We start from the raw sequence: 27,774 nt of genomic DNA, 5'->3' as shown, positions 1-27,774 counted from the left end.
ACTAGCAACTACTGTGCTATATAGAAATAGTACAGAAGAAAAAGGGAAAAGAAAAAACACAAATGGCTAACGTGCTGAATATCACATAATAGGTCAGTGACAGGGCTAGCAGGAAGGATTGAGGATATCTATCAACTGAAACATGCCACGTTACTAAGCTATTCCTATTTCAAAGAAACAGCTACATGCTGGGAAGAGAAAAGTAATTTTAAGAGTTGAATCTAGTAAGAATTCTATACCTGTCTTCCCTCATTAAGAGCTTCAACAGTACAAAAGCTTCTGCAACAGAAAGCTACACCAACACAAAAAGCACCATCAAAACTGAACTATTAATGCTCAGAAGGCACAAGCACTTACTAGGAAGACACCACAGTTACCTAAGCCTCCCTAAGCTAAGGTTTAGGCAGAGTAACAGCTAAGCAGTCTCACTCAATCATTCTCCAGCATCTTTTTTTCTATGTTTTCCTAGATTTTACTTACAATAAAATTAAGTTTACGTGCTCAAACCATTCTCCAACACAAAAATTGTACCTACTTAAAAGTATAAAAGAAGAAGGTGGTCTTCTCAGAGGTACTCTTTAAAAACTAACACCTTACTACCTAGTAGCAAAAACTCAGGTTATCTTGATTAACTGAAAGCTTCCCTGGTTCTCTAGGTATCATTGTATTCTATTGACTATTATTTACTTACTTAACTCTGTTTATAGAATAGCTACTTAAATATTGTACATAATATTATCATAAGGTACATTTTGCACCTTTACACGTTTAGTGTTTACTGGTTCAAGCAGATCAATAGTATAAAGTCATTTTTACTTTTTACTTCAAATAAAAACAAACAAAAAAACCAAACAAAAAACCCCCTACCTATTAAAAGCTTATTTTAATTAAAATGAACTTATACCTAAGTATTAAAAAAACCCATGGCTTTTACTTACCTTGCAGTAAAAGCCACAAACAACTTTTCTTCTTTTTCTTCGCTATTACTTTCACATACACACATCTTCCTAGCTAGTTTATTCAGCTTTTCCTCCAACGTTTTCTATCACCACTTATTACATAAATATTAAAACATACATTACAAAGACTTAAAATCCTTCAAACGTACAAACCATTATTTTTTTTTCTTCCGTAACTCCTTTACCTAAGAAACCAACCCCCCTTCTCTCCTGCTTTTTAACTTGTGTTCTGACCCTCCCTGTGTAATCTCATATTATCACACCTGTGATGCGTAGATAAGCTTTACTTGCCAACTTTCCAATCTCACAGCTGGGAAATTAAAGCACGGTGTTTCATTGGCAGGTTTTTCAGAGGAAACAGAATAAAACCCAGCATTCTTGATTGATTTTATTTGTTTGTTTCTGTTAGAAGGGGACTGGGTTCTGAAGGTAATGACAGGTTATTGTTTATTTATGGTGTTTCTGTGTTTTATTAGACTAGTTTGTAATATGTTTTAGTTGAGGGGATGTTTTCCTTCCTGGGAAAGTTCTGTTAGGGCTTTGCTTGAAAACAAAAGCCTTGTATTAGAAAAATATTTAAAGCTTTTGGTGTTAACAAAAGTAAAGCCTTGTAGGTTTTGACCTGGTTTGTCTTCTGCTATAAAATCAATAGTACAATGTAAGTAGCTTATGTTGTGCTGAGTTCTTGGCTATTGTAACAACAGTATCAAGTTAATGAAGACTAAAAATGCTGTTTCTGTGTATGAGGAGCTCTTTATTTTTTTTTATTCCTCAAAGTATAAATGCAGAGTATAGTTATAAGCTTATATAGAAAATAAGACCATCCAGAGAAATAGTAAGGATATATTCCTATAAAACAAATGTAAAAATAAATGTTGGAGTAACAAGCTGTGTGGACTGAGGCACTTTAAACCAGCTGGAGCTTTAAAGAGCTTTTTGGTTGGTAGTTTGTTTTCTCAGATATGTGTACTGACACTGTGAGTGCTAAGGCTTGTTGAAGTGAGATTTTTTTTTTACTAATACTAAATGACTAATAGTGCTTTTATGATTAATTATTGAAGCTGACTTGAGAGATGAGAGCTTCTTAAACAACAACTGGTTTCTAAGTTGATATCTGAGTCCTCATGTAGTGTAAAGCACCCTTTCCACCAGTGGCTTATTGTGAGAAGAAATCTGTGTGAAGGGCTTTATTTTCTACCCTAATATTACTTGTTGTTTGTTTTGAGTTTTCTTGTTCAGAGGCTGGTTTGTTTGTGTGGTTGGCCTTTCCTTTGTCAGAGTATTTTTTGTGCTTTTTTTACAGTTGCAAAGCCAAAAGCTGAACAGAACATGATTTTGCTCAAGAGATTCAAAGTCCTCATCTGGCTCTCCTGGTGGATGAACCCTGTTCTTCTACTGGCTGTGTCAGTAAGCTGCTTAAATAATTTAAACTGTGTAAAGGTAAGTTTGTATTGGGAGTTTCAGAGAACAGACTTTATTGAAGAATCAACACAAGAGGGTAGCTGAGTAGCAATAGTTTATGTTACTGCTATGTAATAACAGTTCTGAAAGAAAATATGGCTTCTGGATACATTGTGGGTCATGGGGGTGTTAGAGCTGCTGTTGCTGGGCATATGCAGCACTACGTAGTGTTGAGAAGATAGTGTGCAGCTCTGAAGCAGTGGGGGGCAGCTACATCTCAAGGAGCTCTTTTGCCTTGCTCTTCCTGCTCCAGGGAAACAAATAACCTGATAAAAAAAAAAAAATTAGTAGGGTTTAGAGAAAGGATCCCCTTACATGCTTCTACCAGTGGAGGTGCAGGAATAAGCTAACAAGTGCTGGGCAGGCTCTTGGGGCATGCAGATTTAAGAGACCATGTTTTCCTGAAAGGGGTTACTCATGCAAATGTGAAGGGGGCTGAAACTGAGACTGCACCAGGGAAGACCACCAAAAAGCTGGTCTGTGGCCCATGAGGATTTCTACAGATGTTTGTATACAGCTATTTTAATCTGAACCTACCGCTGACTTAAAAGTCAGGGCCTGTCAACAGCAGTGTAGGAACCCTGAAAACCTAACTCAGTTTATAAAGGTTTTTAATGAAACTTTTTTCCTTAATGCTTATGATATCAAACATCAGTTTCTCTATTTCACTATTGTCCCTGCTGAGAAGTGCATGATAAATGTCTCCCATGCTGTGCTAGTGTTGTATAGGAACAGGTGAAAGCATTCACAAGCCTACTAAGAAGAATTTGCCCCTTCTGGAAAAATAATGTGCTGCAGATAGGATGTATTCCCCCAAATGCAATCAGCAGAGGTCTTGAGAGGATGTGCTGGTGTGAATGGCATGGGTGTCCTTATATGTACTTACACCAGCCCTTGCTAGCCTCTCACTGAAACTATTATGCAAACAAGTGAGATACCCTTGCCATAATAGGTATGAACCACCAGAGGGAGAATCCCCACTGAACCCCAAAGCATAACTTGCTCTTGAGGAGCTTCCTGAAGGGGCTGAATGCAATGTGAGAAGAAGCTGCAGAGTGGCTTGTCTGAGATGATAAAGAGGAGATTTTGCATGCATGGCCTCCTCTTTCATTCTTCCCATCCCCCTCCTCCTCTGTGTATTACAGTGGAGGCTGGGCAGCGAGTGCAGGGTGACAACACTTCTGTCTTGGTTTCTGATGCATTGATTCTATTAAAGCAAAGCAGCATGCTGGGTATTTACAGCATAGCTTGGGACATCTTCTGTCAGACTTGTAATGCAGAGAGACAAGCTCAGTGCTGCTTGGCTTCTGGAGAGCGGGGGAAGGGATTAAATGCACTTTTCTCCATTGATTTATGTCCTGCACTGAAAATCAATGATGTTCTCTCAAATCCACTCAACTGTTTGAAAACCAGCAGCTTGTTTGGTCAAGTGTGTGGTGAAAAGTTCTGAAGGAATTGGCTCTTATGATATGGATAGATACAGCTGCTCTGAAGGAACTGTTATATTCACCTAATGGTTGCTTTTGTATCATCAGGTTTTTTTGATACTGAAGCTGAATATGCTGTTTAAAACATTTTCTCACTGTTACAGAGGGAACAGCTGTTTTGGAGAGGAGGAGCCAAATGCTGCTTTTGTTTCCATCTGAGGCTGGGAGGGGCAAATGAAACTTTAATGAAACAGGATGCAGAAGGATAATTTTTATCCATGTTATTTCTCCCTGATGGGATCTACCTGAATTGAGGGTCTGATTTTGTCCAGGGTAGCAGTGTTTATTGTCTTCTAATAAATACTTGAAAAGTTTGTACTGTAATGAAGAGCTAAGGTACTGAATTCCTGTAGAGCCTCTAAGCATAGTGCCCCTCATTGTGGACTTCACAAAGGTAGCTGTATTTGTTTTCATCCCTGAAGAGGGAGAGCAGCATACTATCTCTGATTTTACAAGGGAGGTATATAGAAACTGCATGTAGATGGGGTTACACAGGGAGCTAATGAGAGCTTGAAACTGAAGTCTCAAACCACAGGCTGCCTTGCATATGGCCTGCTCTTTCTCTTAGGTCTTAAAAATACCTTCATAAGTGTTCCTAAGGGAAGGGATTTTTTGTTCTGTCTTCCAAAGCTTTCCTTCGGCCCCAAGTTGCACAAGATGGGTAAATTTGTTTGATTTGCAATCAGCTGTGTATGATGGATATTTATTTGTGAATATACCTATTTTTTTAGGAAAAAATGCAGTTGCTGCTTATGTAGATGCACCTTAGCAGACTTAGACTAACTAGCTGGGGTCCTGGTATCTGTATAGCTGTGGCAACACCCAGGTCAGCACAGGATAGCCACCCAAATGCTTACTCTGCTTCTTGAATGGTTCTACAGCCACTGTAGAGTTTCAGGTAGCCAGTGTTACTCTTCTGTTGATACCCAAGTAGGCTAGCTGAAAGTACTTTGCTTTTCTGAAAAGCAGATGCATCCTAGGGCATATGGATGTAAAGTTGCAAGCATGACCTGTATATGTGTAAAGTGCAATAGATCAGAACAGCTGTGTCTATGCACACATGTAAAACATCGCTGTTTCCATGGCCTTGCTGTGAGCAGCAAGATTTATACCTTTTTTTAGTAAAGAATAAAAAAAGTTCTGTTCTGGCTGGTTCAGCTCAGATGGTCAAAGTCATCTTCTGTGAACTCTACTCCCTACCACATTTGATCCTTCTTACAGAAACTGAGGGGTTTGTCTTCACTACTGTGATGGCAGAAATGGAATGGAGTATCTGAGCTAGTTTTTAAAACCTGCTAACTGCACTAGGGTGAAACTGAAGATGAGCTGTAAAGGTGTCTTGGGCTGGCTTAAAATGACCTTTAGAAGTGAGTTAAGTTGCATCCCACAGCAGTCACTAAATGTAGACAACCAGCGTCTGCTTGATTTGGCTTTTTCTCTTGTCAGTGAAGCACAGATAAAATGCATAATTAAATCAATTTTTAGGAATTTTTTTCGCTCCTAGAAACTAAAAAAAAAAAATGAAGCAAATGGAGAAAGTCTTCCAGTAAGACTAAAAGCTCTAATTCTGCAATTTATTAGCTACAAAAGAGAATAAAGATAATGTATATGTGAGTGTGTTTATCATTCTGAAGAGCGTGTGTGCTTTTTTCTGAGAGTGTCTCTCTAGCCCTTGAGTGATGAATCTGATTTTTTTTCCATGCTGGATTTTTACTGCCTCCAAACTTAACTGTTTTGACACTAGAGAAATCCTCTTGTTTCTCCTCCAAAGGTAAATATATATATTATTGCTAGAAATTAGCTCTACCTCACCCACATGACTAGTCTTCACTATTAATCCCAGCTGATGGTAGGGAGGGGCTCTTCTGGGAGGCAGCCATGTGGTGAACATTGAGCACTGCTTCTCTCCTTTTCTTTTCAGTCAAGCAAAATTGTTCTATGCTGCCGTAGATGTGAACTCCTTGCTGCACTGCCTCTGTCTCTTCTTTTCCAGAAACTTAAGGGCCTGAATTACCAGCTGCAGAGATCTAAAAGCTCTCACTGAATCTGGATGGAATATGGACAAGGAGATGAATAGCAGAAGGGAAGAAAGAGTAAAGTTGGTTATTTTTCTGGCACATGGATGCAATTACACTCAGTGCATTCCAGAGGCGTTCCTTTGAATCCTGTGCAGGTCTGCCTGCTGTTCCTGGGAGAAAGGAAGAAAAAGGGAGGAAAAGTCTCTCTTGCTTGGAGACGGAATGTCTGCACTTTCAATTCTCTTTTTAGGTAGGTTGGCTTTTTGGTTTTGTTTAGCGTTTTTAATCAAACTTCATGCACCCTCTCTGCACGACTGAAATTCATTTCTGATGAGCTAGCGAAAGGGATTTGTAAAGAAACTTTTATGGAAAACTCCAATTTCAGTGTCGTTTGGGTTCTGATGCTTTTCTTGTTGCTTTATTAGCAGATTGATAGCCAGAGATATTTTAATATCTGGATTAATTTTTTAGAAGTGCTGGTTAAACAGACTCCTTTTGGAATGTATGTTTCTTGTTTAAAGAGGGCAGTGCTTTTAAGCACTGAACTACTGAGGGGCTTGAACCTCTGGCAAAACAAGGTGAACAAAATGTCTTTGTTTCGGGCATAGTGTCAAATTTGTTTAACTCTGTTTTGATTTGCTTGGGCATTTAACATTCAGATTTTAAAATAAAGAGGCATTATTGTTTCCAATTGATGCCTAAGATTAGAAACAGATGTGTTGAAGTGCAAGAGGGAGGAGTTGGGGGGGGAAAAGGATGGGAGAAGGGAGATAAAGGGGGAAGGCAAGAAACAGGAAGAAAGAGGACTGCTGAAAGAAGAGGTAGAGGTTGACTGTTGAATAGGAGAGGAGTGGAGAGTGGGAAAGGAGATGTTAAAGGAAGTGGAGAGTGAAGGCAGAAGGGCTGAAGAGAGCTGTTTGTTAAAGCCATAGCCTATGGAGAAAAGAGTTTGCAGCCCTAAGGTCTTTGAGGGGGCTTGCCTACAAGACTGACTCAGAAGCAGCCTGGGTTTCTGCATCTCCAGAGGCACCGTAATGTGATGAGTGAGCTTCTGTCTCCATTTTGCTCACCAGATCGTGCTGACAGGCAGACAGCTCTGAAATCTGTTATGGTTGGGCAAAGGCTGTGATTCCTGGGTCCTCCTGTCCTCTGGGAATCTGGGTACAGGTGTGAAAGTGACTTGGTTTTTGATTCCCTGGCAAGAGTTGAGCCCCACAGGGTGGTGGACTGATGTGGCTGGGTACAGGTAGAATCGAGGTTTTTGGACAGCTATAAAGAAATGTTGCAGGGGACAACCCTGTTCCTTAAGTCTCACAGGTGTGGAACATGGACTAGCCAGATTTGTTAGATATCTGAAAGACAGGCAGCACTTGCAGAGTTGCTGAATAAATTGTAGAAAAGGTTTTTGCTCTAGCAATTGCTGTTAGCAAAGGTGGTAGAATCTGCAGGGGAGTGCAGGCAGCAGTTTGTCCCCTGTGCACATCTGCCTTGGCCATTTGTGTCTCAATATGGTGGAGATAGTGTTTAAAGAAGGCTTCAGGAGATGAGGCAGCAAGGTTAGGATGAACAGCTAGGCTTCTGCCAGAGGTGCCTGGGCTGGGTTAGCCTTGCAGAAATGGCCAGGAAAGCTGTTCTGTGGAAATTAGGAGACAAAATTGGGAAATTAGGTAGGTTGCTTACCTCACTGATGGAGACAAATGGGAACTACAGTCTTCAATCCACCAACCCTATTCAGCTGCTGAATATTCCTGTATGTTGAAGGCTTGGAGTAAAAGGAATATGCCAGAGAAAGGGTGCTCTTGGCTGTAATGTAATGACAATTTACCTTTGCATGACTAGTGCTGCTTTTATCTATAAAATGCAATAGGCTTTATCATCGTTATTCTTATGTCTTTTAGCATCTAGGCATCTCCACTATGCTAGTAACACATAAACACAAAAGACAGTCCCTGCCCTCAACAACTTATGCCCTCACCCGTGAGTTGAGTTTCTCAGCCCCTCTGTGGGAGTAGTCCAAGCACTGGTGAGGGGAGGGTGAGTGGCTTCCCAAAGCTCACAGCAAAACCTGGAATGTTTTGTTTCCTGGTACTACATTAGTCATTGAACTGCCCTTTGTCTTGCCCATGCTTTACCTGTCTTGTCAACAGGTAACTTAGTCTTTCTGCTCTGCATCCAGCTTCATTCACCAATATTAGAAGTGTGTTCCAGGGAAAAGTAAGTATTGTAGTTCCCTGTTCATAGATCGTCCTGAAAACAAGAAGGCTGGGGAGGTCTCATTTGCTAGCTAGAGAAAGTCTAATTGATTTTCTGCAGTGAAAAGGTATAGAAATGCCAATGATAGCTTAGCTTTCTTGCTGATAAAGTGAAAGACTAGTGTGGAAAAAAGAGTTTAGAGAAGCCAAGCAAACTTGAAATGAAGGTTGCCTGGTTTTGGGTTTTCATTATTAAACATGCTAATATCATGACTAATATATACAGTCCTTGTCTTTTATGCTGTTTACCTCTCTGAGGCAAGTGAACAGCTGTGTGAGGAGACAGGAAACAGGAGCCAATTAGTTTTAAGGAGACTTAAAACAAGACAAGATGCAAGACTTTCCTAAGTGTGGGCAAGGGTGTGATCATGCTTACTTCCCTAATAATGGCTAGGTAAATGAAGCAGGAAGGAGTGAGGAGTGGAAGGTGATGCATGCTAATGTGTGTGCCTACATGTAAGTGTTTGGAACATCTGATTGCCATCTCAGTCCACAGCTGGTCAAAATTGTTTCAAACTCCTTGTGTAATACACTGCACTCTTAAAAATCAAAATGGAAATTTCCAAGGGAAATATCTGTGATTCTCCACTTCTGAGTGTAAAAACTTCATAATACAATGTTGTGTTTCTCAGCCAGTAAAAAAACTAGCAAATGCTCTGATTTAAATATTTTGCTGAATTGGCTTAAATTTTCAGGTGCTAGAAGTCTCCTTTGCCTTCTTTCACTCCCTCCAAGTCAATTTTGAGTATCTTTAATGAGCCTTCCATTAAAGTAAAAAGCTAACTTCCTTGTAATCAAATATGTTCACATGGGTAATGCTTGTATGCCTGGCTTTGATGCTGGTATTACATGATTTTTCTTCACTTGTTGGCTAGTGTATGTGCTCTGCCCTTCAGAAAAACCAATGGGTTCAAGATCCAAAGCAGTAGATGTGCCAAGCCAAATCAGTCATCCAGCTTTCTGGTGTCCTGCTATTGGCAATGAACCTTTGCATTAGTGTTAGGGGCTGCTTACCACAATGCATATTTAGTCTGGCTTATGAGTGACAAAGATGTGTTCAGTGTGTTGGAATCTGTTATACAGGGGTGATGTTGCTAGAGTGGGTGCAGCTGTAATAGCAAAAGTACCTTTTGTACTGATGTAGCTGAGCTCTGCCCTTTAAGCTCTGAGGTCAGTGACTCTCTTACAGCTCTGTCCCAGGGGTATACAGCTGCTGCATTGAACACCAAGACTTTTGATTGTCTCACTGCACTGGGAAAAAGGTTATGGTGCAGATCCTTCCAGTGCCTGTTGGCATGAGCAATTGGGTCTGACAGCATGTGTTTGCCTAGGTATTCACCAGACTTCTAGCTTGAAAAATCTGTGATATGGAAGCAGCTCTGCAGCATTCAGCAGTGGTAGGTCAGCCTGGGGCTGTGCTCTAGTATACTGACTCTGGCTTTCTCTCCTGCTTTAAGAGCACTGGCAACCTGCAGTGTGCCCTATCGCATCTCCTTGAGGTCCTTCTCCTGAAACCCTTGCAATGCTACACTCCAGCAAAGCCAAGAACCACTGCAATGTTTTAAAAAAAAAAAAGCACTCTTGCTCCCCATGAGGTTACTGGAAGTTTTATGTTTTAATGGACTGCTTCTGCCTGGAACTAGTAAAAAGCAAGGGAGACTGTTTTAAGCAACCTGAAAACTAAGCTGACTGATCTTATATTTCTGCTGATTTTCCAGGTATTTCCCAAATTTCTCAGTGATATCTAACAGTATATAATACACTTGCTATTTCCTAGTTTTCTCATGGTTCCTTCTCTGTTGCTTTTGCCCGTTTGTTTCATGGTGTATTTAGAAGCTTGATGAGACAAGGATTTTGCCCCATGTTTTTACAGCACTTAAAAACAAAGCCTTGGCTCGGGAGTGGAGTACAAAAAGAAAAATCTGTAGCTGTGAAAAGGGATTTTTTTGTGTGATTTTGCTGTGTGGATTTCACCTTCTCTTTGTGTCATCGGATTCCGAAGGAGTGCAGGTAACTTCTTGGTGTATTTAGCTCAAGACTATTGTCCCAAGGACAGCTTTGTATAATTGATAATTGACAACTCATTTCTGTCATGAAAACTCCAAAAGCAGTCAACAAGACATCTGTATGCAGGATTCAGCCTGTTTACAGTAGTGTGAATTTAGTTTTAGAATAGGGCAAAGAGCTCTTTAATAGAACCCTATTCTAGGAATACCTAAGGAAAGGAAGTAAAGAAAAGCAGTGTATCCATTTGGCACTCCGGAGGGAATTCAAAGGTGCTAGACATAATTGACTTCCTATCTGGAAGGATATCAGGGTTAACACTGCTTGTGAGACACTGAAATTCTTCTAAAGCCAGGGATGGTTTGCATCAAATATTTTCTGTCAAGGCACTTTGAGAAATGGCCTATTTTTCTCTACTAGTGCTTTGTTTTATATGAAATAGTTTGGATTATTAGCATCTAAAAAAAAATGTTTATTTGGGGGGTTATTTTTATCCTTGTTTTTTCCATTTTACTATGAGGAAGAAAAGGAGAAAAAAGGTAACCTTCCAGAGTGAGGAAAAGCAGTATGCCAAAGTTGAGTTGAAATTCTGAAGATGAATTCATTTTTATGGGAAATAGAGTGGGGGGGACGACGATGACACATTCAACTTTTCTGAATTTCCCATGGAAAACTACTGGTGTTTTTGCCTCTGTACCCACCCTGGACCTTGCCTCCTCCATGTAGAATTAATGGTGTGTTTCTGTGGGGTACTCTGGCCCACTTCAGAAGGGCACTGTGTAAGAGCAGCACAAGCTTCCCAGAAATGTCATTGCACAACTGGCTGGGAAATATCCTGATGTTTATCCTCAGGATCACAACAAATGCCCCTGTTTTCCTCAAGGCAAATACAGGGCTTTAAAGGGAACTTAGCAGGTTTGCAATCTGGGATTTGTTTGAGTTTTCAGGAACTTCCTGAAAAGAAATGTAAACAGTCACTCTGACAAAGCCTTGTGTGTATTTGAAAAATCTTGTGTGTAAGTGTGCTTGCTACACTGTACTAAATCACTGCAAGTGTGTGTCTAGTACCAATGAAGTGGGGTGCTGCAGGCTGTTTTCTGTGCCTTTTGTCTTCAGAAGTAGTCCCCGCAGCCTTAGTCAAGCTATACCTTAGATTTTTAGCTAAATCAGTTCCCTATGTTAGCCAAGGCACTAATCATTGCTTGTGTATCTGTAATGTATTTTATACACTTGTAGAGAAAGCTTGGCTCATGCACACAGTATTGCGCATATCTTCCATGCACGAATGTGTTACAAAAGAGGCTACTTTGGGTGCAGTGGGAACTTGGCAGTGCTCTGCCTAAAAGATGAATGGATATCTTCCCCCACCGCCACCCCCCAAAGCTGTGTCTTCATCTGTTTTTAGAAATGGCTAGTTTACAGAAGCAGCCCAGCAAAAAGCCAAGGGTGAAGTCAGGTCACTGAGATCTGTGAATAGATACTCAAATGACAGGATAGCAGAGGATGCAGAAATGGCTGTGCAGGAAGCACAACAATGGAAAATGTGTGAAGTGATGGAAAGTCAAGTTGACAGAAGTGAGGAGGGTGAATTTCTATCTTGTTCATCTCAGACTCTCTTCTCCCTTCAATCTGCTTCTTCAGTATTGCTGAGTGGAATAACAGCCTGCCTCTGCCAGCCAGGGGTTCAAACCTTGCCTAAAACATGTTTTTCCCTGGGCAGAATACAGAGAAGGTGTATGCAATAGTGACTGGGAGCTCTAGCAGTGGGTTAGCAACCCAGAATAAAGCTGGTCCTTTTTCCCAGAAGCTCACTGTTGAAGTACTAGAAAAAGCAACTGGGCGATGTGAGGAGGATGGGTACTGCCCTGCCTCACAAAGCACTGTTGCTACGCTTTTCTCAAGCTGCTTTTTTGGTACTTTGGTTTCTTCATGTGACTCATTAGGTAGCACTGTCTTTTCTTTGCAACAAGTTAAACAAGTTGCAAAGAGGACTGAGCAATTGTAAGATGCATTGAAGGTGGTGAATGTGATAGAAGATCATGAAACAAGTCCTTTCCTCAACTGCTCCTTCATTTTCTCTAGGAAAGCACTTGGCAGTTTAAAAAGGCAAATGCTGTAACTCAGCATTTCTCTTAATGGGCCAGACCCAGATTCATGATGTTGGAATTGCTGTCCTACAAGAATCAATATACATTACAGTATCTTTTCAGCCTGTCTCTTCTCCTGTGTAGCTGACATCCATTTTTGTGGCTGGAAAATTAGTATGAAGCCTTAGTGTATATGACTTGTTCTCGACTGATGAGGTAGAAAAGTTGAAGTTCAGCTTAGTGCCTGCAGTTTAATTGCCTTCAGTAGGAAAAGGTCAGTGAAAATTTTGTTGTGCTTATAATATGCATTGGCAGAAGAGAGGCTGCTCTCCTGGAAACAGTCTTTTGAAATGGAGCGTGCACAGTTAGAGGCAACTGATGACCATGACTTGGCTGCATTTAGTCTGCCATAATACTGCACTGCTGCTACTTTTGTAGCATGCTTTGTGAGAAGGGTCGCACTTGTATAAAGCTTTGGGTAACTCATTGAGTCCAGCAGGGCCATATTGGGTAGACAAGTATATAAAGCCAATCTAACAGAGGAGGAAGCTAAGTTAACAGTTATGTGGTAAGGTAGCAGTTATGTCACATATCTAGAACCCTTGCAGCTCTGACTTAAAGCCATTTTCCTTTTAATATGTCCTCAAACATGGGTAGAAGTGGTCATGGGCAGATCATTGACAAGCAGCTGAATCCATCAGCTACAATTTATCAAGCTGCCATCTTTGAGCTGCCATCTGGAGGGATGACTTCTAAGCAATAGGAAGGTTTGACTTACCCTTGCTTTGTAATAATGTACTTGATAAAGTATTAATGGCTTTTTAGTACCAATGTGCTGAGAAACTCCACTCATGGTGTGAATGACTGCTGTGTTATCAGAAGAACCCTCACAGAAAGGAAATTCTGCACTGTGTCTGTTTAGTCTCTGAATTACTTTGTTCTGTGTATGAAAGAGGAAAATCTAATCTTTTGAGATAGCATATACCTGTGGAGTAATCACTTGTAGTTAAGGTGTCCATTGTGCTGAGCTGCTTGGCAGAGCAGAACCTGGAAGCCAGCTACACTAAGTGGTAGGTGGGAGTCCCCTGTCCTTCCCTGTTGCTTTTGATAAAGGGGAATATTTGTATGTCTGTTTTAAAGTATGTACACCAGCGTTCATTCAAAATTGAACTGCTCCTTATAATCTTTTAACTAGCAGCAGTCGTATAGTAACTCTAACAATATTGTACTCTGTCAGTGGAAATGCCTTTCAAAGGCTGTTTTGCAGAGGGAAATGGTATGCTTTGCTGGAGTATCTGGAGGTAAACCAAAAAGCAACAGCTCAGGAAAGCATTAGGGAGTGGTCAATGCATGGGCTGGGAATCTGGATGCAGTTCCCTGCTCTGTTCTAGATCTTGGCAAGTCATGTTGGTCCCTCTAGCTCTTTCCACTGTCTTGTGCCTTTTACTTGTTAACTATTTAGGCTGTAATTTCTTTTGAACAGAGACTGTCTTTCCCTATGTGCCTCGATGGCCTTTAGTACAAACTGGGCTGGTAAGAGGCCTTTCCAGAAGTGGAATGTGAAAGAGTGGCTCCATTCCCTTCCCCTCTTTGTGCCTCAGCAAAAACATCGGAATTTAGGTGGCTTTCCAGTATTTGGAATATTTGAGATACATGCTGGCTGAATCTCATATCTCAGACTGCTTAGGCTATTTTTTTTCTTAAAGGCTTGATAAAATTTTAAAGGCCATAGAAATGTTTAATATAGATATGAACCTTTATCTGTAGGGTAGAGCTGCAGAGTGCCAGGAAATGGTGGGGTGTTTTTGTGTGTGCAGGGGGGAAGTCTTTCATAAACACAGCAAGCCTTGAATATTGAACTAAAACAGTCAGGCATTTTTTTTGTTTAAAAAAAAATATTGCAGGGTTTTCAACCTTGAAGGCAAATCACTTTATGACTTCATTGTTTAAATTTAGGTTTTGTTTTGCGGGGGGGATCGTTAGACTTGAAGCAAAAGCCTTATAGCCCAGGGACTGTCACTTCTGATTACTTCCAGTGACACTTCCAATTATTTCCAATCACAATTCCAGGGACAAGAGGAAAAAGGAGCCATGTTCTCCAACATCAGGGCTTTTTTCTGAACAAAGGTCCATTTATCAAACCTCTGCAGAAAAAAGGTACAGAGCCAATTTGGAACTTTGCTGTGGTAGGGTAATTCCAGAGCAAATCTGCTGAAGTGAGACTTGAGGCCAGCGTCTGGCGGTGTGCTGGGAATCCTGCTGTGGATCCTGCCTTGTTGAGTAATATTAAGGCAATTGCTTCATTTTCCCCAGGCATTAACTGGCACTAGGACTCATTTCAGTGCAGCAACATGCAGCTTCAGTGAATGTCTGCTAAATGCTCTGTGGGTCTTGTAAGATGTGAGCATGCAAAAGTACTGTGCATGGAAAACAAACAGCTTAGTGTGCTCAAAATGGGAAATAAGAGTCTGCTGAGGGAACTTGACTGACTTCTAGGAACATGAAGTGAAGAATTTGGTGCAGTGTGTTTTATCCAGCAGTGAGCCTATGAGTTATTGTCCTTCAAAAAAATTAAGCAACACATGATTGCCGATGGAAGCTGGAGCACTACCTAATTTTCAAATGTCTCTGGTAGTGTTACTTTAGACTGAAGTGTAAAAACAGTCTTAAAATGGTGTCACAGCTTTCAATCACACTTAGTGAAGCCTTTCATTACCTTAGTCATACTGCACTAGGCTGTGAGTGAAGTTGGGCCTGCTGAGTGTAGGGGTTATTAGCAACTGCTTGCTTTATTTGCTTTATAGTAGTTTTTAAAGGCCTGAGCTATGATCAGGGCTCTGCAAACACTGGGGAGACTGTTTTACATTGGACTAATAGATGATGAGCAGCAGACCTGGTCCGACATTAGGAGCCAGATTATTAAGGAACCTGAGCCAATTTACAATGGGAGTTGCATACCGGACCTGAGCAGATCTTGAAAGCAGCATCAAATGAATGCTTAGCTTCGTGTGGTGACTGAGGATCCATGACCCTCTACTTTTAAAGTGGGAATGATATGTATTGGTGATCTGGCTGAATGAGGTTCTGGTGGTTACTTATTACTGCCATAGTGCAGGCACCTATCACAGAATGTGACTGAGGTGGCACTTGCAGAGAGCTTGGTGCTAATGCTCTAGGAGTCTCAGCATTTGACATAAGGAACTGTTTTACTGAATCCATCCAATCTGGATGGATGTTTTCACAGTACAGCTTTGTCTTGTTCTAATGTGGTCTATGCTGTGGGCAAATCCCCTCTTCGTTTCCATTGTTTCAAGCTCTTGCTTGGAGACAAAGGGAACTTCAACCAGACAAAGCATAGCTTTTGTGTTGGCAAATGCTGTGATTTTTTTAAATTTCTTTTCCAAAGGGGAATTTTAAGCAACTGTGAGTGCTTTCTGCTCAAAGCAGCGTTCAGGATGTCTAGATTCCGTTCTTGGTTTGGCCAGTGACTCAGTGATTTAGTAATTCAGGCTCTATTTTTAAGTGCCTGTTGGGTTTGAGTGTCACCATTTCAAGTGTTATAAAGGGTTAGTACTTCTGAAGATGCAGGTCCAGGGACACACGAGCTTGGTCACACCAACTATGTGCTGTCAGGTGTCCTTTAAGCATTCAAAGTTTTGGGGGTGCATTTGGTTTCAACTGCTTTGTGCCTCAGCTGCTGTTCTGCAGAGTAAGTGTAAGAGCACTCACAAATGTAGCAACCTTTCCCTCATGAGCTGTAAAGTGCTTTGAAATCACTGTAGAAATGGAGCTGCAAAAGTCCGAAGTGATAGTCTGTTAAGACATGTCAGGCACTAGTTTAATGGGTGAAGATAATGTTGCAGTTCAGGAGTCTTCCCATCAGTGCCACTCAGTGTGGCAAATGGATCCCAGCTTATCTGGCTTTCAGAGCTCCTTCCATTTAGCTCAAGGCTACCCCTGGAGTAAAGAGAAGGGACAATTCTGCAGCTGTTAGTTAATTCAGACCCAATATGACCTGGTACAAGAAAAGTTCAAAACTCTGAGCTCTGCTCTGGAGCTAATGATCCTGCATTGCACAATACTTTTTCCTCTAATTACTTGAGCTTGCATCTTTTTCCTATTTAGTAATGCCCTGGGCATGTTGCTTCCATTGTGGGATAGCAATGAATACATACCCATTAGTAAGGTATTGAATGCAGTGGAGGCTGCAGTGTTTCTTTTTCAAGTTGTCAGCAAGCATCTTTCCCTGCTCCATATCCTCTTCTGCGAAAGCACCACAAGAGGAGGAAAGCCAAAACCAGAATGTGGGTGGAACGAACTGGGCCTTATTGCACCAGACAGAAGTATTTAGGATGATGTTTTCTGGGTTCTAAGTGCTCAGAGGCAGGGACTGTTTCTTTGCCTGTTTGCACTGTTCCCTACAACACTGCAGACTTGAAAGCTTGCATAGCAATCCAGAATGTGTTAAACCTAGTTTTCTTCCTGCTTGCTGTCTAAACAAGCCAGGCACCAGGGTTAGCATCTATTAATGTAATTCTAGAGCATAAATTCATGCAGTGGGAAGGCAGAAAAGTTGGGAACCTAAGGTGATATTCAGACATCTAAACAATCATTTAGACTGGGATGCTGAGGGTTTTCACTTATTGTGGGCTTATGTAAATTGGGCTTGTTCTGGCCAGATCACAAAGCAGTATCTGCCAGCAAGTTTATTATACTTTGCTAATGGTCCTAACTACTGAGCAGCCCTGTAGTGTGCAGTTAGGATTATTGGGCTTCTTGGCATCTCTGGATTTTAGCACATCAAAGCCACAGAAGAAAATGTAACAGAAACCTATCCTACAGGCATATCTGAGAAAGCTTTGAGATATCCTGATATACACACAGTGACAGGGATTTTCAAGCAGTCTTGCAGAAAGAACTCTGCCCCTCTTCAAAGGTAAAGTTAGAAGGAAATTGAGGGCAGCGTTGAAGATTGCTAGAGTATATTAGAGGATTTCGTCATTGTTATCCTTGCATTCATTTTAATCACTTGGTAAAATCTCTTTTCCAGAGAGGCAGCCAGGCTTCATTTGAAGGCCTCAGGTGGTAAAAATCTCCCATCGGTTTGTCACCAAGATTATACATCTTCTGAAGAACTTGAATATTTCTGGTTTCAGTTCTTATAATGTCTTTCCTCTCTATCTTTGCCTGAGCTCCTTGTGCTTCTCCTTTTTATTTAATGCTGGCTTGGCTAGCAAAAGAGATTTACTGTAGCATGGAGCAGACTTGTGCTACACCTGGGTGCTGTGCACCACACATTTCTATTGAGTGCTCAGGAGTAATTTAGGGTTTTATCTGTTAGGCCTTGAACACAGATCCTTTAGAAACCTTTCTGTGAAAGCATGGTACCTGGGCATTTTCAAAAATATCTTTGTAGTTACTTTAATCGGTCCTCTCTTGTAGAAAGAGACATTTAAATCTAGGAAATCATAAATACTGTTCTTCAGGTATGTTCTTACATTGGTTTTCTCAGCTCCCAGAACAACTTGTATACTAGTTTTTTTAAGGGAATGAAAATGTTGCTTAGATTCATTCTCTCCTTATTTGCCCCTCACCTTCTCCTTAGAAATGTCTTTAAGCAAAAAGATGGGGAGAGTTGATTATTCATGCATGTAGAAGGATTATTTTAACTAGCCAGTTAGACAATATTGGCATTTTGTCATTTGTTTCTCCCTTATTAGTGGCTCTCTGAGGGCTACTGAAGATGTGGACTGTTCCCTGTTCCATTCTTTGTTTCCAGAAATGAATGAACTGATAATTCACACATGCTTAGTTTTATAGAATATAATACTGGTGTATGACACATCCTACCCCAGCTCAGAAATATGTTAAGTGAACAGAAAAAAAACCCAATTGTTTGCTGTAAGTTATTTACTACTGCTGAAACAGCTATACTGGGCACTTTCCATGTACTTTAAAACTATCCCTTAATGGAGGCTGTGCTGGGCAGAGGCATGTCCTTTATTTTGACAAAGGCTGCCTTCCCTGAGGAGAATCCTTCGAATGCAAATACTTTTTATCACTTTGCAATGGCATATGACATGTAAGAACCTTGCCCCTTCCTGAACTGCTCCTGCCTGTCTTCCCTACTTACAGAGCAGAGTTTCAGCCTTTCCCATGCTATGTGGTGCAAAACCATATGTGCAGTGTGCTTTGCCTCTGGCTATAGCTTTCCTTTTAGTCCCTGTCCTCAGGGTTGTCCTCTCAGTATTTCCTTTTCTGCAACCATGTATGTGGAAAACCTAGCCTACCCAGAAAAATAGCAACTTCAATAGCTGCTGGCATCCTTTGTTCCAATGAGACATGCTTTGGGTATGCTGAAGCTCTTTTAACTCTATATGCATGTCTTCTCTTGTGGTTTTGGGCTTCGTAAGCCTTTGATGGGGTCTGGGATGTTTGCTGTAAATCTCCAGATTCTGGCAGTGTCATAGCAGTAGGGTGGAAACTTTCTCTCCGCTGAAAGCACCTGATATAGTGAGTCTGGCACAGGAACATCTTTAGCCCTTGGAAGGGAAATTAATTTCCTGTTCTTGCAAGGGAGGAGGTTATTCAGGGAGGAATTGGCACTGCTTTTCCATCTTTGCTGCTGAATTAAATGCCTCTTCATTTTTTATGATGATCTTGTATAAGCAGAATGGAGGAAAAAAATCCACTAAAGCAAATAAATTCTGTTTTTCTAAAGCATCTGTATCGGAACTGAGCTCACTCAATACTCTTGTCTTGAAAAGATACCTTCTGGCACCCTTTTAGTATAGATCTGCCTGGCAGTATGATCTAATTGCCCTGGATTTAGGAAGTTTGACATTCTTGGCTTATTATTGAGTATATCCAAGTGTCTTCATCCCTTATGCCTTAAATGTCCCAGTGCCAGTTAGTATCATTTCTGTTGTGACACTAGGCCATAAATGCTTTAGTTCATGGAGGGGACACAGTGTGTGGTCTCCTTGTTAGTAAAAATTGATAATCTTATCAGTAAGTGAAGAGTGTGTGATGGGGTTGGAGGCTGTCAAAGGGTCTGTGACTTGCTCTCTCTGGATAAGGTCTATAAGTAGCTGGGTTTAGACTGGGTCTGAGTTATAAGAGGAAAGGACAGTAGTGTGTCTGTGTATTCCTGATCTTGAGGGAACAGCCCTGCTCACTACTTTAAATCATTCTGGGGTTTTATTTTTTGGTGTCAGCACTGTCAGAGCCTATAATCCTCAACCAAAGGAGGCCATCCTGCCCTACCAAGAGAAGGACTTAAAGTGAGGAATCCCCTTCAGCAAGGATGTGGCAAGCAGACTGACAATGTAGAAGAAAGGAAAAATATCCTGAGCCAATATGTGTAAAATTAGGGCCTGATTATGATCCAGAATTAAAAACAAAACATGAAGAATTCTTAGTACAGGGAGCTGGTGGAGCCTCACAATGGGCAGCACTTACTGCCAACCATGCATTATAACAACAGTAATTGAGCAGGTAATGATTATGCATGCTTTATAAACACCCACCATCAGTTATGTTCATATTGTGCAGACAGGGAAGACGATGTAGCAGATAAATGTTATTTCTGCAGACATTTTAAATAGCAGTCACTGTTCATATATTCTCTACATCCCCCTCCGATCCGGAAGTAGTACATAATATATGAACATTCAGAGTAGGTGCCAGGGAAAATGTCTTAGGCAGCTGTGAGAGATTAAAGATGCTGGAATGTTAGACTTGCATCAGTCCTGAGCTGTGCTATGAATGTTGAGACAGGTTGGCCTTATGGGCAGGGGAGCTCTGTTCATTATCTGGCTTTCGGATCTCCTGGAAGGCTGAGCAGGATGCTTCCCTTGTGCTTCAGGTGGAGATAGAGACTTCCTGTAAGAAGTACAGCGTGACTAATGCATGGAAAATGGCATATAAAACTTGATAGTATCTTTATAGCAAGAGAGTCAGAACTGCAAGGAGAAGAGATGGGAAGGCAGGAATCTGTTTTTGCTTCCAGTTCCAGTGGTGACTCTGTAGTCTATTGGAAGGAAAACTTTTCACTGGTAAGGTTCAGATCTGTTCATTAACTTGTCTCATCTTAACTGTAATCCCAGTAGGTAGCTTTACAAGTCCTTTTGGAGCCTTGGTTTCCCCATCTGTAAAAAGGGAAATGTCTTGCTATATAATGTGGCTTATGGTCTTCAGACAAAACAATGGTGGAGTATTGGTAAATAGTTTGACTATGGTTTTTATCAGCCTGCCCTTTCCAAAGAGCTTATAGCTGCTGTCTGTTTGCATTTGTATTTCATGCTGCTGGGATGTGACTGTGCTCTGACAGAGCCAGCTCTTTCAGTGTTTAGGGAAGAAGAGTTTGAAATGTTCAGGAGCCATACAAGTTCTTACTTCAATTCTTTATAAATTTTGTAGGAAATACTCAGCCATACTTCCTAAAAGAGGAAATGCCTGAGTCCTGTCTCCTGTGTTTAGAATAAACAGAATCCAGATAATTTAATCTAAAAGGAGAATGTTCTTTTGAGGATAAACAGCCTGAATAAAACATTTCTGAGCAAAACCATGACAATGCCTCTCCCCTTGCACTGTCCCCCCCAAACAGCAGTTTCTATCCTGAAGGATGCCAGAAGCAGCTGGCTGATCAAGGGAACTGGCCTCACCACAAACCAGACTGTAAATCTTACTCAGGATACCCTGTTATGCCTGCTGCAATCATGCTGGTACCTATAATCATCCCAAATCATCCTTGAGGATCAATCAGGACCCTGCAAGTGGGCACATCTTATTTGGCTTATTCTGCATAAATGTCAAATAAGACCTGTTGCCTGGCAGATGGATACTTTGGTTTTGTTTCTAGATGTTAATGAAGGCCAGATGCAGACACTTGTGTGGTCTGGGGCTGATGAACTGCTGTTATCTACAGTATGGAGCCATTTGATTTCTTTCCTCTTCTCTATTAGGCAAACATAATAAACTGTTTTCAGTGTTATGAAGCTGTTGCAACTTTTCCGTTTGAGCTTGCTGGGCTGAAGAAACACAGGAGGCAGAGGCTGGGAGGGTAAACTCAGGCTTGAAACAGGGAACTGAGGGATGTATATATCCTGTCACTCCAGATATGGCAACCAAAGAGCAAATAGGCATGTTAATTGTCAGTGCAAGATTCGCACATTAAAACTGTGTCCTGGACAGAATGCCAGTGTCTAATAAGCATGTGTTACAGAATAAGAGGTACATTAAGGGTTAGGATGCCCACTTAGCTGGCTATCTTTTTTCCAGTTATTAGGAGCTGGTCTGAGGGAAAGAATACAGGAACAGGGTAAAAACAACTCTTCCCTGGCCAGATTTTTCCTGATATTTATAGTCGGCAAATGGCTAATGTACTCATTTAGCCTTACTTCTACTGTGGCCCACAGGTTTGCCACAGTTATTCAGCCCCTGATTCAGTTCTGTGAGCTGTCACAATTGCATCAAACTCTGACAGATGCCTTGGAAACTCTACAATAACCCTAATAAGTGTTTCACTTCTCTTACATAGGTTCAGCCAGAGAGTCAGACTCTCCTGCCTGAGAGCAAACATGGGAATAAGGACTTAGGAATTACTGGACCAGATGAGACTGACAGTTTATCTAAATGACTGTTTCACTCCAGAATGGTCCAGTGTCAGGTGGAGATGGAAGAAAACCTGTAACTGGCAGTATGTGGAATCACATGCTTATATGGGAAACTTATTGCTGAATATTAGGCAGTTAGGGAAAATTACATATTTAGATTTATTACTTCGAGTATATAATGTAACTTGTGATTGAGCCTTTTAAATATCTAATGTCTTCCTGATTAGAAGTTAAGCACTTTGAATCTATTTTCTAGTAGCTGGATGCTCCACTTCTTAATGTGCATTCCTGAGGAAAATGGGTCTTCTGCCTTTGCCAGTCTGTAATATTGCAACACTAGGTGCTTGCCATCATGTCTTCTCACCAAGGGTGAATAGCCACTAATGATGCCCGTTTCAGAAATAGTAGTTTCTGCCCTGTGGGACTAGAGCTTTCCAGAAGGGAAAGGTGGAAGTCTGTTTAAAGGACTGCACACTCAAGTCTTGCTTTTGCTGTTCTCAGGTTGTGGGAAAGGACAATGTGTCAGGTTTTGCTGGTAGTGCAGGTGTACTGTTCTATTACAAGCTCACTGGGACTGCCAGTCTGTCTTCCAATGGATTTTAAGTGTGTGGCAGAAGTACTATGTGCACAGAGGAAAAAAAAACTGGGATACTATTTAGCATATACCCGTCCTTGACATGATGTACCCAGCATGCCATGGAAAAGAGGGAACCAATCTATGGAGAAAACTTGCCTAAGGTGTGTTTCAGTGTGAGCTTACTGAGATTTTATTGGAAAACATGCTTCATGGCCAATATTTAAGTATAAATAAAAGGCATGGATGCTGGCTGAGTATATGGGTCTGAACTGCTGAACTTCAGTGAATGAGTCGGCTGTAATTGAGAAATGATCCAGCCTGTCTTCTCTGATTGATAGAGAAGTTGAAACAAAAATAGGCTGGGGAACCTGTGGAGGAATTTGAGCTTTAGCTTTGTGGAGTTTCATGTAGCCTCAGGTGGTTTTGTGAAGAGCTGGCCTTCCAGATCTCCCTGCAGCCTCCCAGCCATGCTCCTTTTCTCTGGCTGGTTCAGGACAGAAGAAATGTGTAAATAATTGGAATGTGGTGCTTTGTTTAGGAGCTTGTGCCTGGAGAGTCTTGCTTGGTCTGGGTCAGGGTAAAGGTCCCTGCAGTAAACCCCTGGCACAAGGCTGCTTTTCAGCTTGTTGAAACAATGCAGCCAGGCAGGGTTTAGCTTAAGGAAGGAATGTGAACTGTTTAAGACTCGGAGATGACTCTGGGCTATGCTTGCAGTCAGATATACACAAAGCTTTGTCAGAATGTGCTGTCTGGCATCTCTTGGCACCTCTTGTGTTTTACCTGCTTACCTTTTATAGTAAATGTTTTTTCTGATGAGCACCAATGTGTCCAGGCATACACAGACACAAGGATGACATGATAGACGCTTTGCCCAGATCAAGAGGCAGGGTGCTGTGATTGATTCCCTGAAAAGAGGGAGAGAATTAAACTCATCAAGCTGTGTAAATCCCACCCTCAGTTCTGAATGAGCCCTGGATCCTAACATCAACTGACAACTAAACCTCCCCCTTCCTGGATGGAGCTCAAGATCAGGGCAGCCCCTGCTGTCTTTATTAGATAACTGTTCTCGGAGGGCTCTGTAATCTACAATACAAGGGTCTTTAAGAGCTGGTAGCTAGAAGTTGAACCTTGACAAATGCAGGATAAAGCTAAGATTCAAGGAATTATCAGGGAGTTTAATGTGCTACTGAAGCAGTCTATCAGTGAAGCAAGTAGGGCTATTTCTTGGAAAGAGATGCTAAATAGAACTGCAAGCTGTCAAACTGCAAACATCGTGGTGATGTTCTGTGGTCTCTGCTGTACTGAAAACTTGGATGATCAAAACTCATCTATTCTGGCTTTGAAAATCTATTAATAAATGTTGCATTTCATTCTTACAGTTGTATTATGGATTGAGACTTAATTTGGTAACATTGATGGAACTATGCGCTTAAAATATCCCATTGAAGTGTTACGGGCTTAAAATATGCATTCTGAAGTTAAACTGCAGTAGTTCCACAGAGCTGCATAGTGCATTACCATTAAGTGAAGTGGCAAGTGCAAGTGTGGGTAGATAAGTGTATATATCAATGATGAGGGGACCAAGTCAGTTCTTAGACTCTAAAAAAAAAAAAACCACCCCATGTAGGTGTCTGACTCTGCTGTTTCTTTGTTTTCTTCAGTTTGTCTGTTTAAATATCTTTTTTCTTACCCATCTAAATTTCATATTAGAATAGAGGCCTGACTTATGCTCTATAATTTATTCTAAAGATAAGTACAAGGCTTCTTTTGTTTTGAGAAACCCCATGGGGTTTGAGGCTTTGTCAATCTCTCCAACTATTTAAAAAAAAAAAGGTTTAAACAGAAGTTCACATATCAATTCTTCCTGTTATACCTGCAAGGTTTTTTCAGCCTGAATCAAGTCTTTAAAAACAATTGACTTTCTGGATATACAGCAGCTATTTGAATGTTGCATCAAGAAGAGGGTGCTTTAATTGCTTTCCAAAGTAGCAGGCAACAGGCAAGTACTATGCATATGTAGGTATAGAGTATGTTCTTTCATTGTCCCTCTTTTTGTATGTTCTGTGCTGTTTCTTTTCCCATCTGTCTGCTGCTTCTCAGTCTCTGCCAAAGAGCACATAAAACTAGAGGAATTTGAATCAAAGTACAGGTTTTTAAGTTTGGCACATTTGAAATTATGTGAGGAGTTAACAACCCTGTTGCTTTGCAAAAAATCTTCAACTGTCCAGTTTTCCCACAGCCACTTGATAACCTAAAGATTAAGTCTCAAGTCCTCTTCTATGAGTTTCCTCATCAGTTTTAACTTGCCTGTTGTCTCTTCTTTTCTACGCAAATTAAGATACCCAGAATCATGACTGTTATTCTCTAGTCTATGCAGCATCTAAACAAAATATATCCTTGTTTGAGGGCTTAGCCTAATGTAAATAATATCAAGCCACATGTCTAACAGACATCTTCAATTAGCCAAATTATGTAGTCAGAAAAACAGGAGTAGAAGCAAATTTTTACTAAGTAGTAATTTGGCCCTAAACATGAAAGCCTCAGATGTTCTTTCTCAACTGCCTCAGCCTTTGAAATAGTCAGATTCACCACATCAAGAGCCTTACAATAGCAGGGAGGCATCAGGCTGCTGCTTGTCACATTTATTTTTGATTGTTTATTTATCTGATCTTAGAAGTTCTTTGGGGGACTCTCTTATCCTCTCTAAAATGTGGTTGCACTAGTAAATAAGAAGCAGTGACATTAAAAGTAATTGACATTAAAATGTTGTGACATTAAAATTAATCATGTTTGATGGATGTTAGAGACTGAATCCACAAGGCTCCCGGGTTCATGTTTTAGCAAGTTTTGACATTCATTCTCCCCCTCAGTTCCTGCAGCAGTTGCATAACTGCCTTCCCTACCCGCTGGTCCTGAAACCTTGTGCAGGGAGGTGTTGTGGAGGGAGGGGATGCTGGTTTGGAAAGGAGAAGGGGTTTTCTTGGAATTGACTGCTTAGTAGCTTGGGGTAAAATGGCTGTTCTAGTCTCCATCTGGTTAACTAGTGTCAGATTCTCAAAATCAACACAGTACTGGTGACATTGGTTTCCTAATCAGCAACATAAGGTTGAAGATGAAAGGGACTGCTGGGATGTTTGCAGCAGAGCTGATGGAATTGTTCTGGCAGAAGAAGCCTTGCAAGAAAACCTGGCTCCTACAGTGTGAATAGGGGGGCTTTTGTTGCCATTTTTAGTAGTAATGGGAAAACATTTAGGTTTTTTTAACAATTGTGCAAGGTTCAGAAGGAAAATACTGTCAGTTGCCAGTTCTGCTCATGTGGCACCAGCACTAAGTGTAAAAGAAACTGACAGTCTTTTTCTTCAGGATCTGGAGTTTCTCAAAGAGCTGGAGGGGATGCGGTATAACCTGACACCTGTATTTTACAGCCAAGTTCTTTAGCAGCAGCCAGGAATATGATGAGTGTTAGGAATGGCTGATGGCTGGTCACTATTCCTATGCTTCCTTTGTGAAGCAAGAATCGGGTGAAATCATAGCAGCCTGCTCATCTTCCTTTGGGTGGCTGAAGCTTACCTAGAGATGCTCCCTCCAGGCAGGGAGTGAGAGGGAGAGATGCAGCACTTCTTGTTTCCAGTATAACATTTTCCAACTTCCTTTTTTAGCAATGTGAAGCTTGAAGGGGCCTCAGAAAAATGAACTGATGTATTGGGCAAGAAGCCAGCTATCTCCTTGCAGCTTGAGCTCTGTGCTGGCCTCGCTTTCTGTCCTATTTGGAAAATAGAAGTAATGAGCTGACATGAGCTGATTTTTTTTTTTCCCTTTCCCACTGTGGTCTGTATAAGGGTGCCAGTGTTTGTGAAAGTCAGCACAGTGGGCATATAGCCTTTTTCCATGGCCTTTTCTTGGCACTCAGTTGTAACTTGCATGAGAGTCAATGTAACAACTTTTATAAGCAAAAAGACTGTGCCATAAGTTAATTTAGCTAGAGTTAAAGCTTGGCCTGGTGGCTAGGGGCACTGAAAACTCCGGCCTTCTGCAAGCAGCCAGTCAAGAGGGGTTTCCAGTGTGTAGTTTGATTTGGATGGACCTTGTGAATTGTAGATCTTAATCTCAACTCTGCCACTGATTCCTTGTGACCTTGGTCAGTCTTGTGGTGTCCCTAGTTACCTGTGGGCAAATGGAGCTTTCAATATCTGCTTTTTCCTTTGCAAACTGAAAACAATGATACTTAGAAGCTTCACTATGGGGCTGTGAAAAGAACAGAGATCTTAACATGGAAGGATCAATGGGAGAGTCAGGATCTTGTCCTTCCAACTGTACAATGTGCACAAGTCACACTGGGGGGCACCTGTGGGGAAAGGTAATGTTAAGGATGTTTTTGCTTATGTAATATGAAACCAGTTAATTGTCTGCCACTGGATGAAGTCCATAAGGCTTAAAAAAGTAAATAACTGATAGACTTTATTGAATATACTATTTCCTTTTCTTTACACTTCTCTATTTCTCTTTGATATCCAAGTCCCTGAGGACTAATAGATAGGCTTGAGTATCCACAATTTCTGGATGTGCAAGGTAAAGTACAAATGAGTTACAGTTGAGATTTTTTTGATGGCTGGTTTGCAGAGGTGCTGAAGACCTGCAGCTGTGCATGCCCTCAGTGAAGGGTATGAGGGTGAAGAGCAGCTTGGGGAGGCAGAGAAAGACCAGAGTGCTCAGTTTAGACAGACAGTGTTTTTATCTAGTCTTCCTTCTGACTGAAAATGCCTTCTTAAAGCAGGGGGGAGAAGCTGTGTCAACTCTTACTAAAGAAAATAGATTTTCCTAGAGAAGCCAAACCAGCAAAAACCCATGAGTACTGCAGAGACTAGCCAAATACTTTTTGGTTGGTTTTTGTGGCAATTCTGGCTCAAGAACATTGGGAATTTTTGAAGACAAAATTAACCCATTGGAACACTGAATAGCAGTAATACAAAAAGTTGATTTCAACTTGCAGGAAAGCATATTTTGTGGCTTTTGCAGAGAGGGTGCCTCCCTGCAAACCTGGGTTTATATGCATTTCCAGGATCACCAATAGGGTATGGAGACAAAGGAAGCAAACTGGAGTGTTTGAGCTCCCCAGTTCTTGCTTCAGTTCCCCTGATCAGAGCATTGCTGGATAATGTAAAGTTACTGTGCAAATATTAATGTTTTACCTTAGCACATCTGCTTTGCCCCTTTTTGTGCCACTTTCTGTGGCCAGTTAATGATTTAGTTATTTTTCTGGCACTTTGAAATTTTCAGTGTTGCCCCAGTAAATATATTGGGGAAAACCTGAT

General features: G+C 41.1%; 1 protein-coding gene across 1 annotated transcript in view; it reads left to right on the top strand.

Annotated features, from left to right (window-relative positions):
• The first annotated feature begins 6,064 nt into the window (after positions 1–6,064).
• The window catches only part of CLMP (CXADR like cell adhesion molecule), a 44,148-nt gene continuing 22,438 nt past the window's right edge, over positions 6,065–27,774 (top strand). Inside the window, exon 1 of the mRNA XM_076358564.1 lies at positions 6,065–6,175. Within this exon, the coding sequence (XP_076214679.1) occupies positions 6,148–6,175 (28 nt within the window). The 5' untranslated portion in view covers positions 6,065–6,147. The remainder of the gene's footprint in view (positions 6,176–27,774) is intronic.

This window comes from Aptenodytes patagonicus, chromosome 23 (assembly GCF_965638725.1).
Source record: "Aptenodytes patagonicus chromosome 23, bAptPat1.pri.cur, whole genome shotgun sequence".
Taxonomy (NCBI): Eukaryota; Metazoa; Chordata; class Aves; order Sphenisciformes; family Spheniscidae; genus Aptenodytes; species Aptenodytes patagonicus.
Note: the sequence above shows the minus strand (reverse complement) of the source record. Positions and strands in the feature narration are given on the sequence as shown.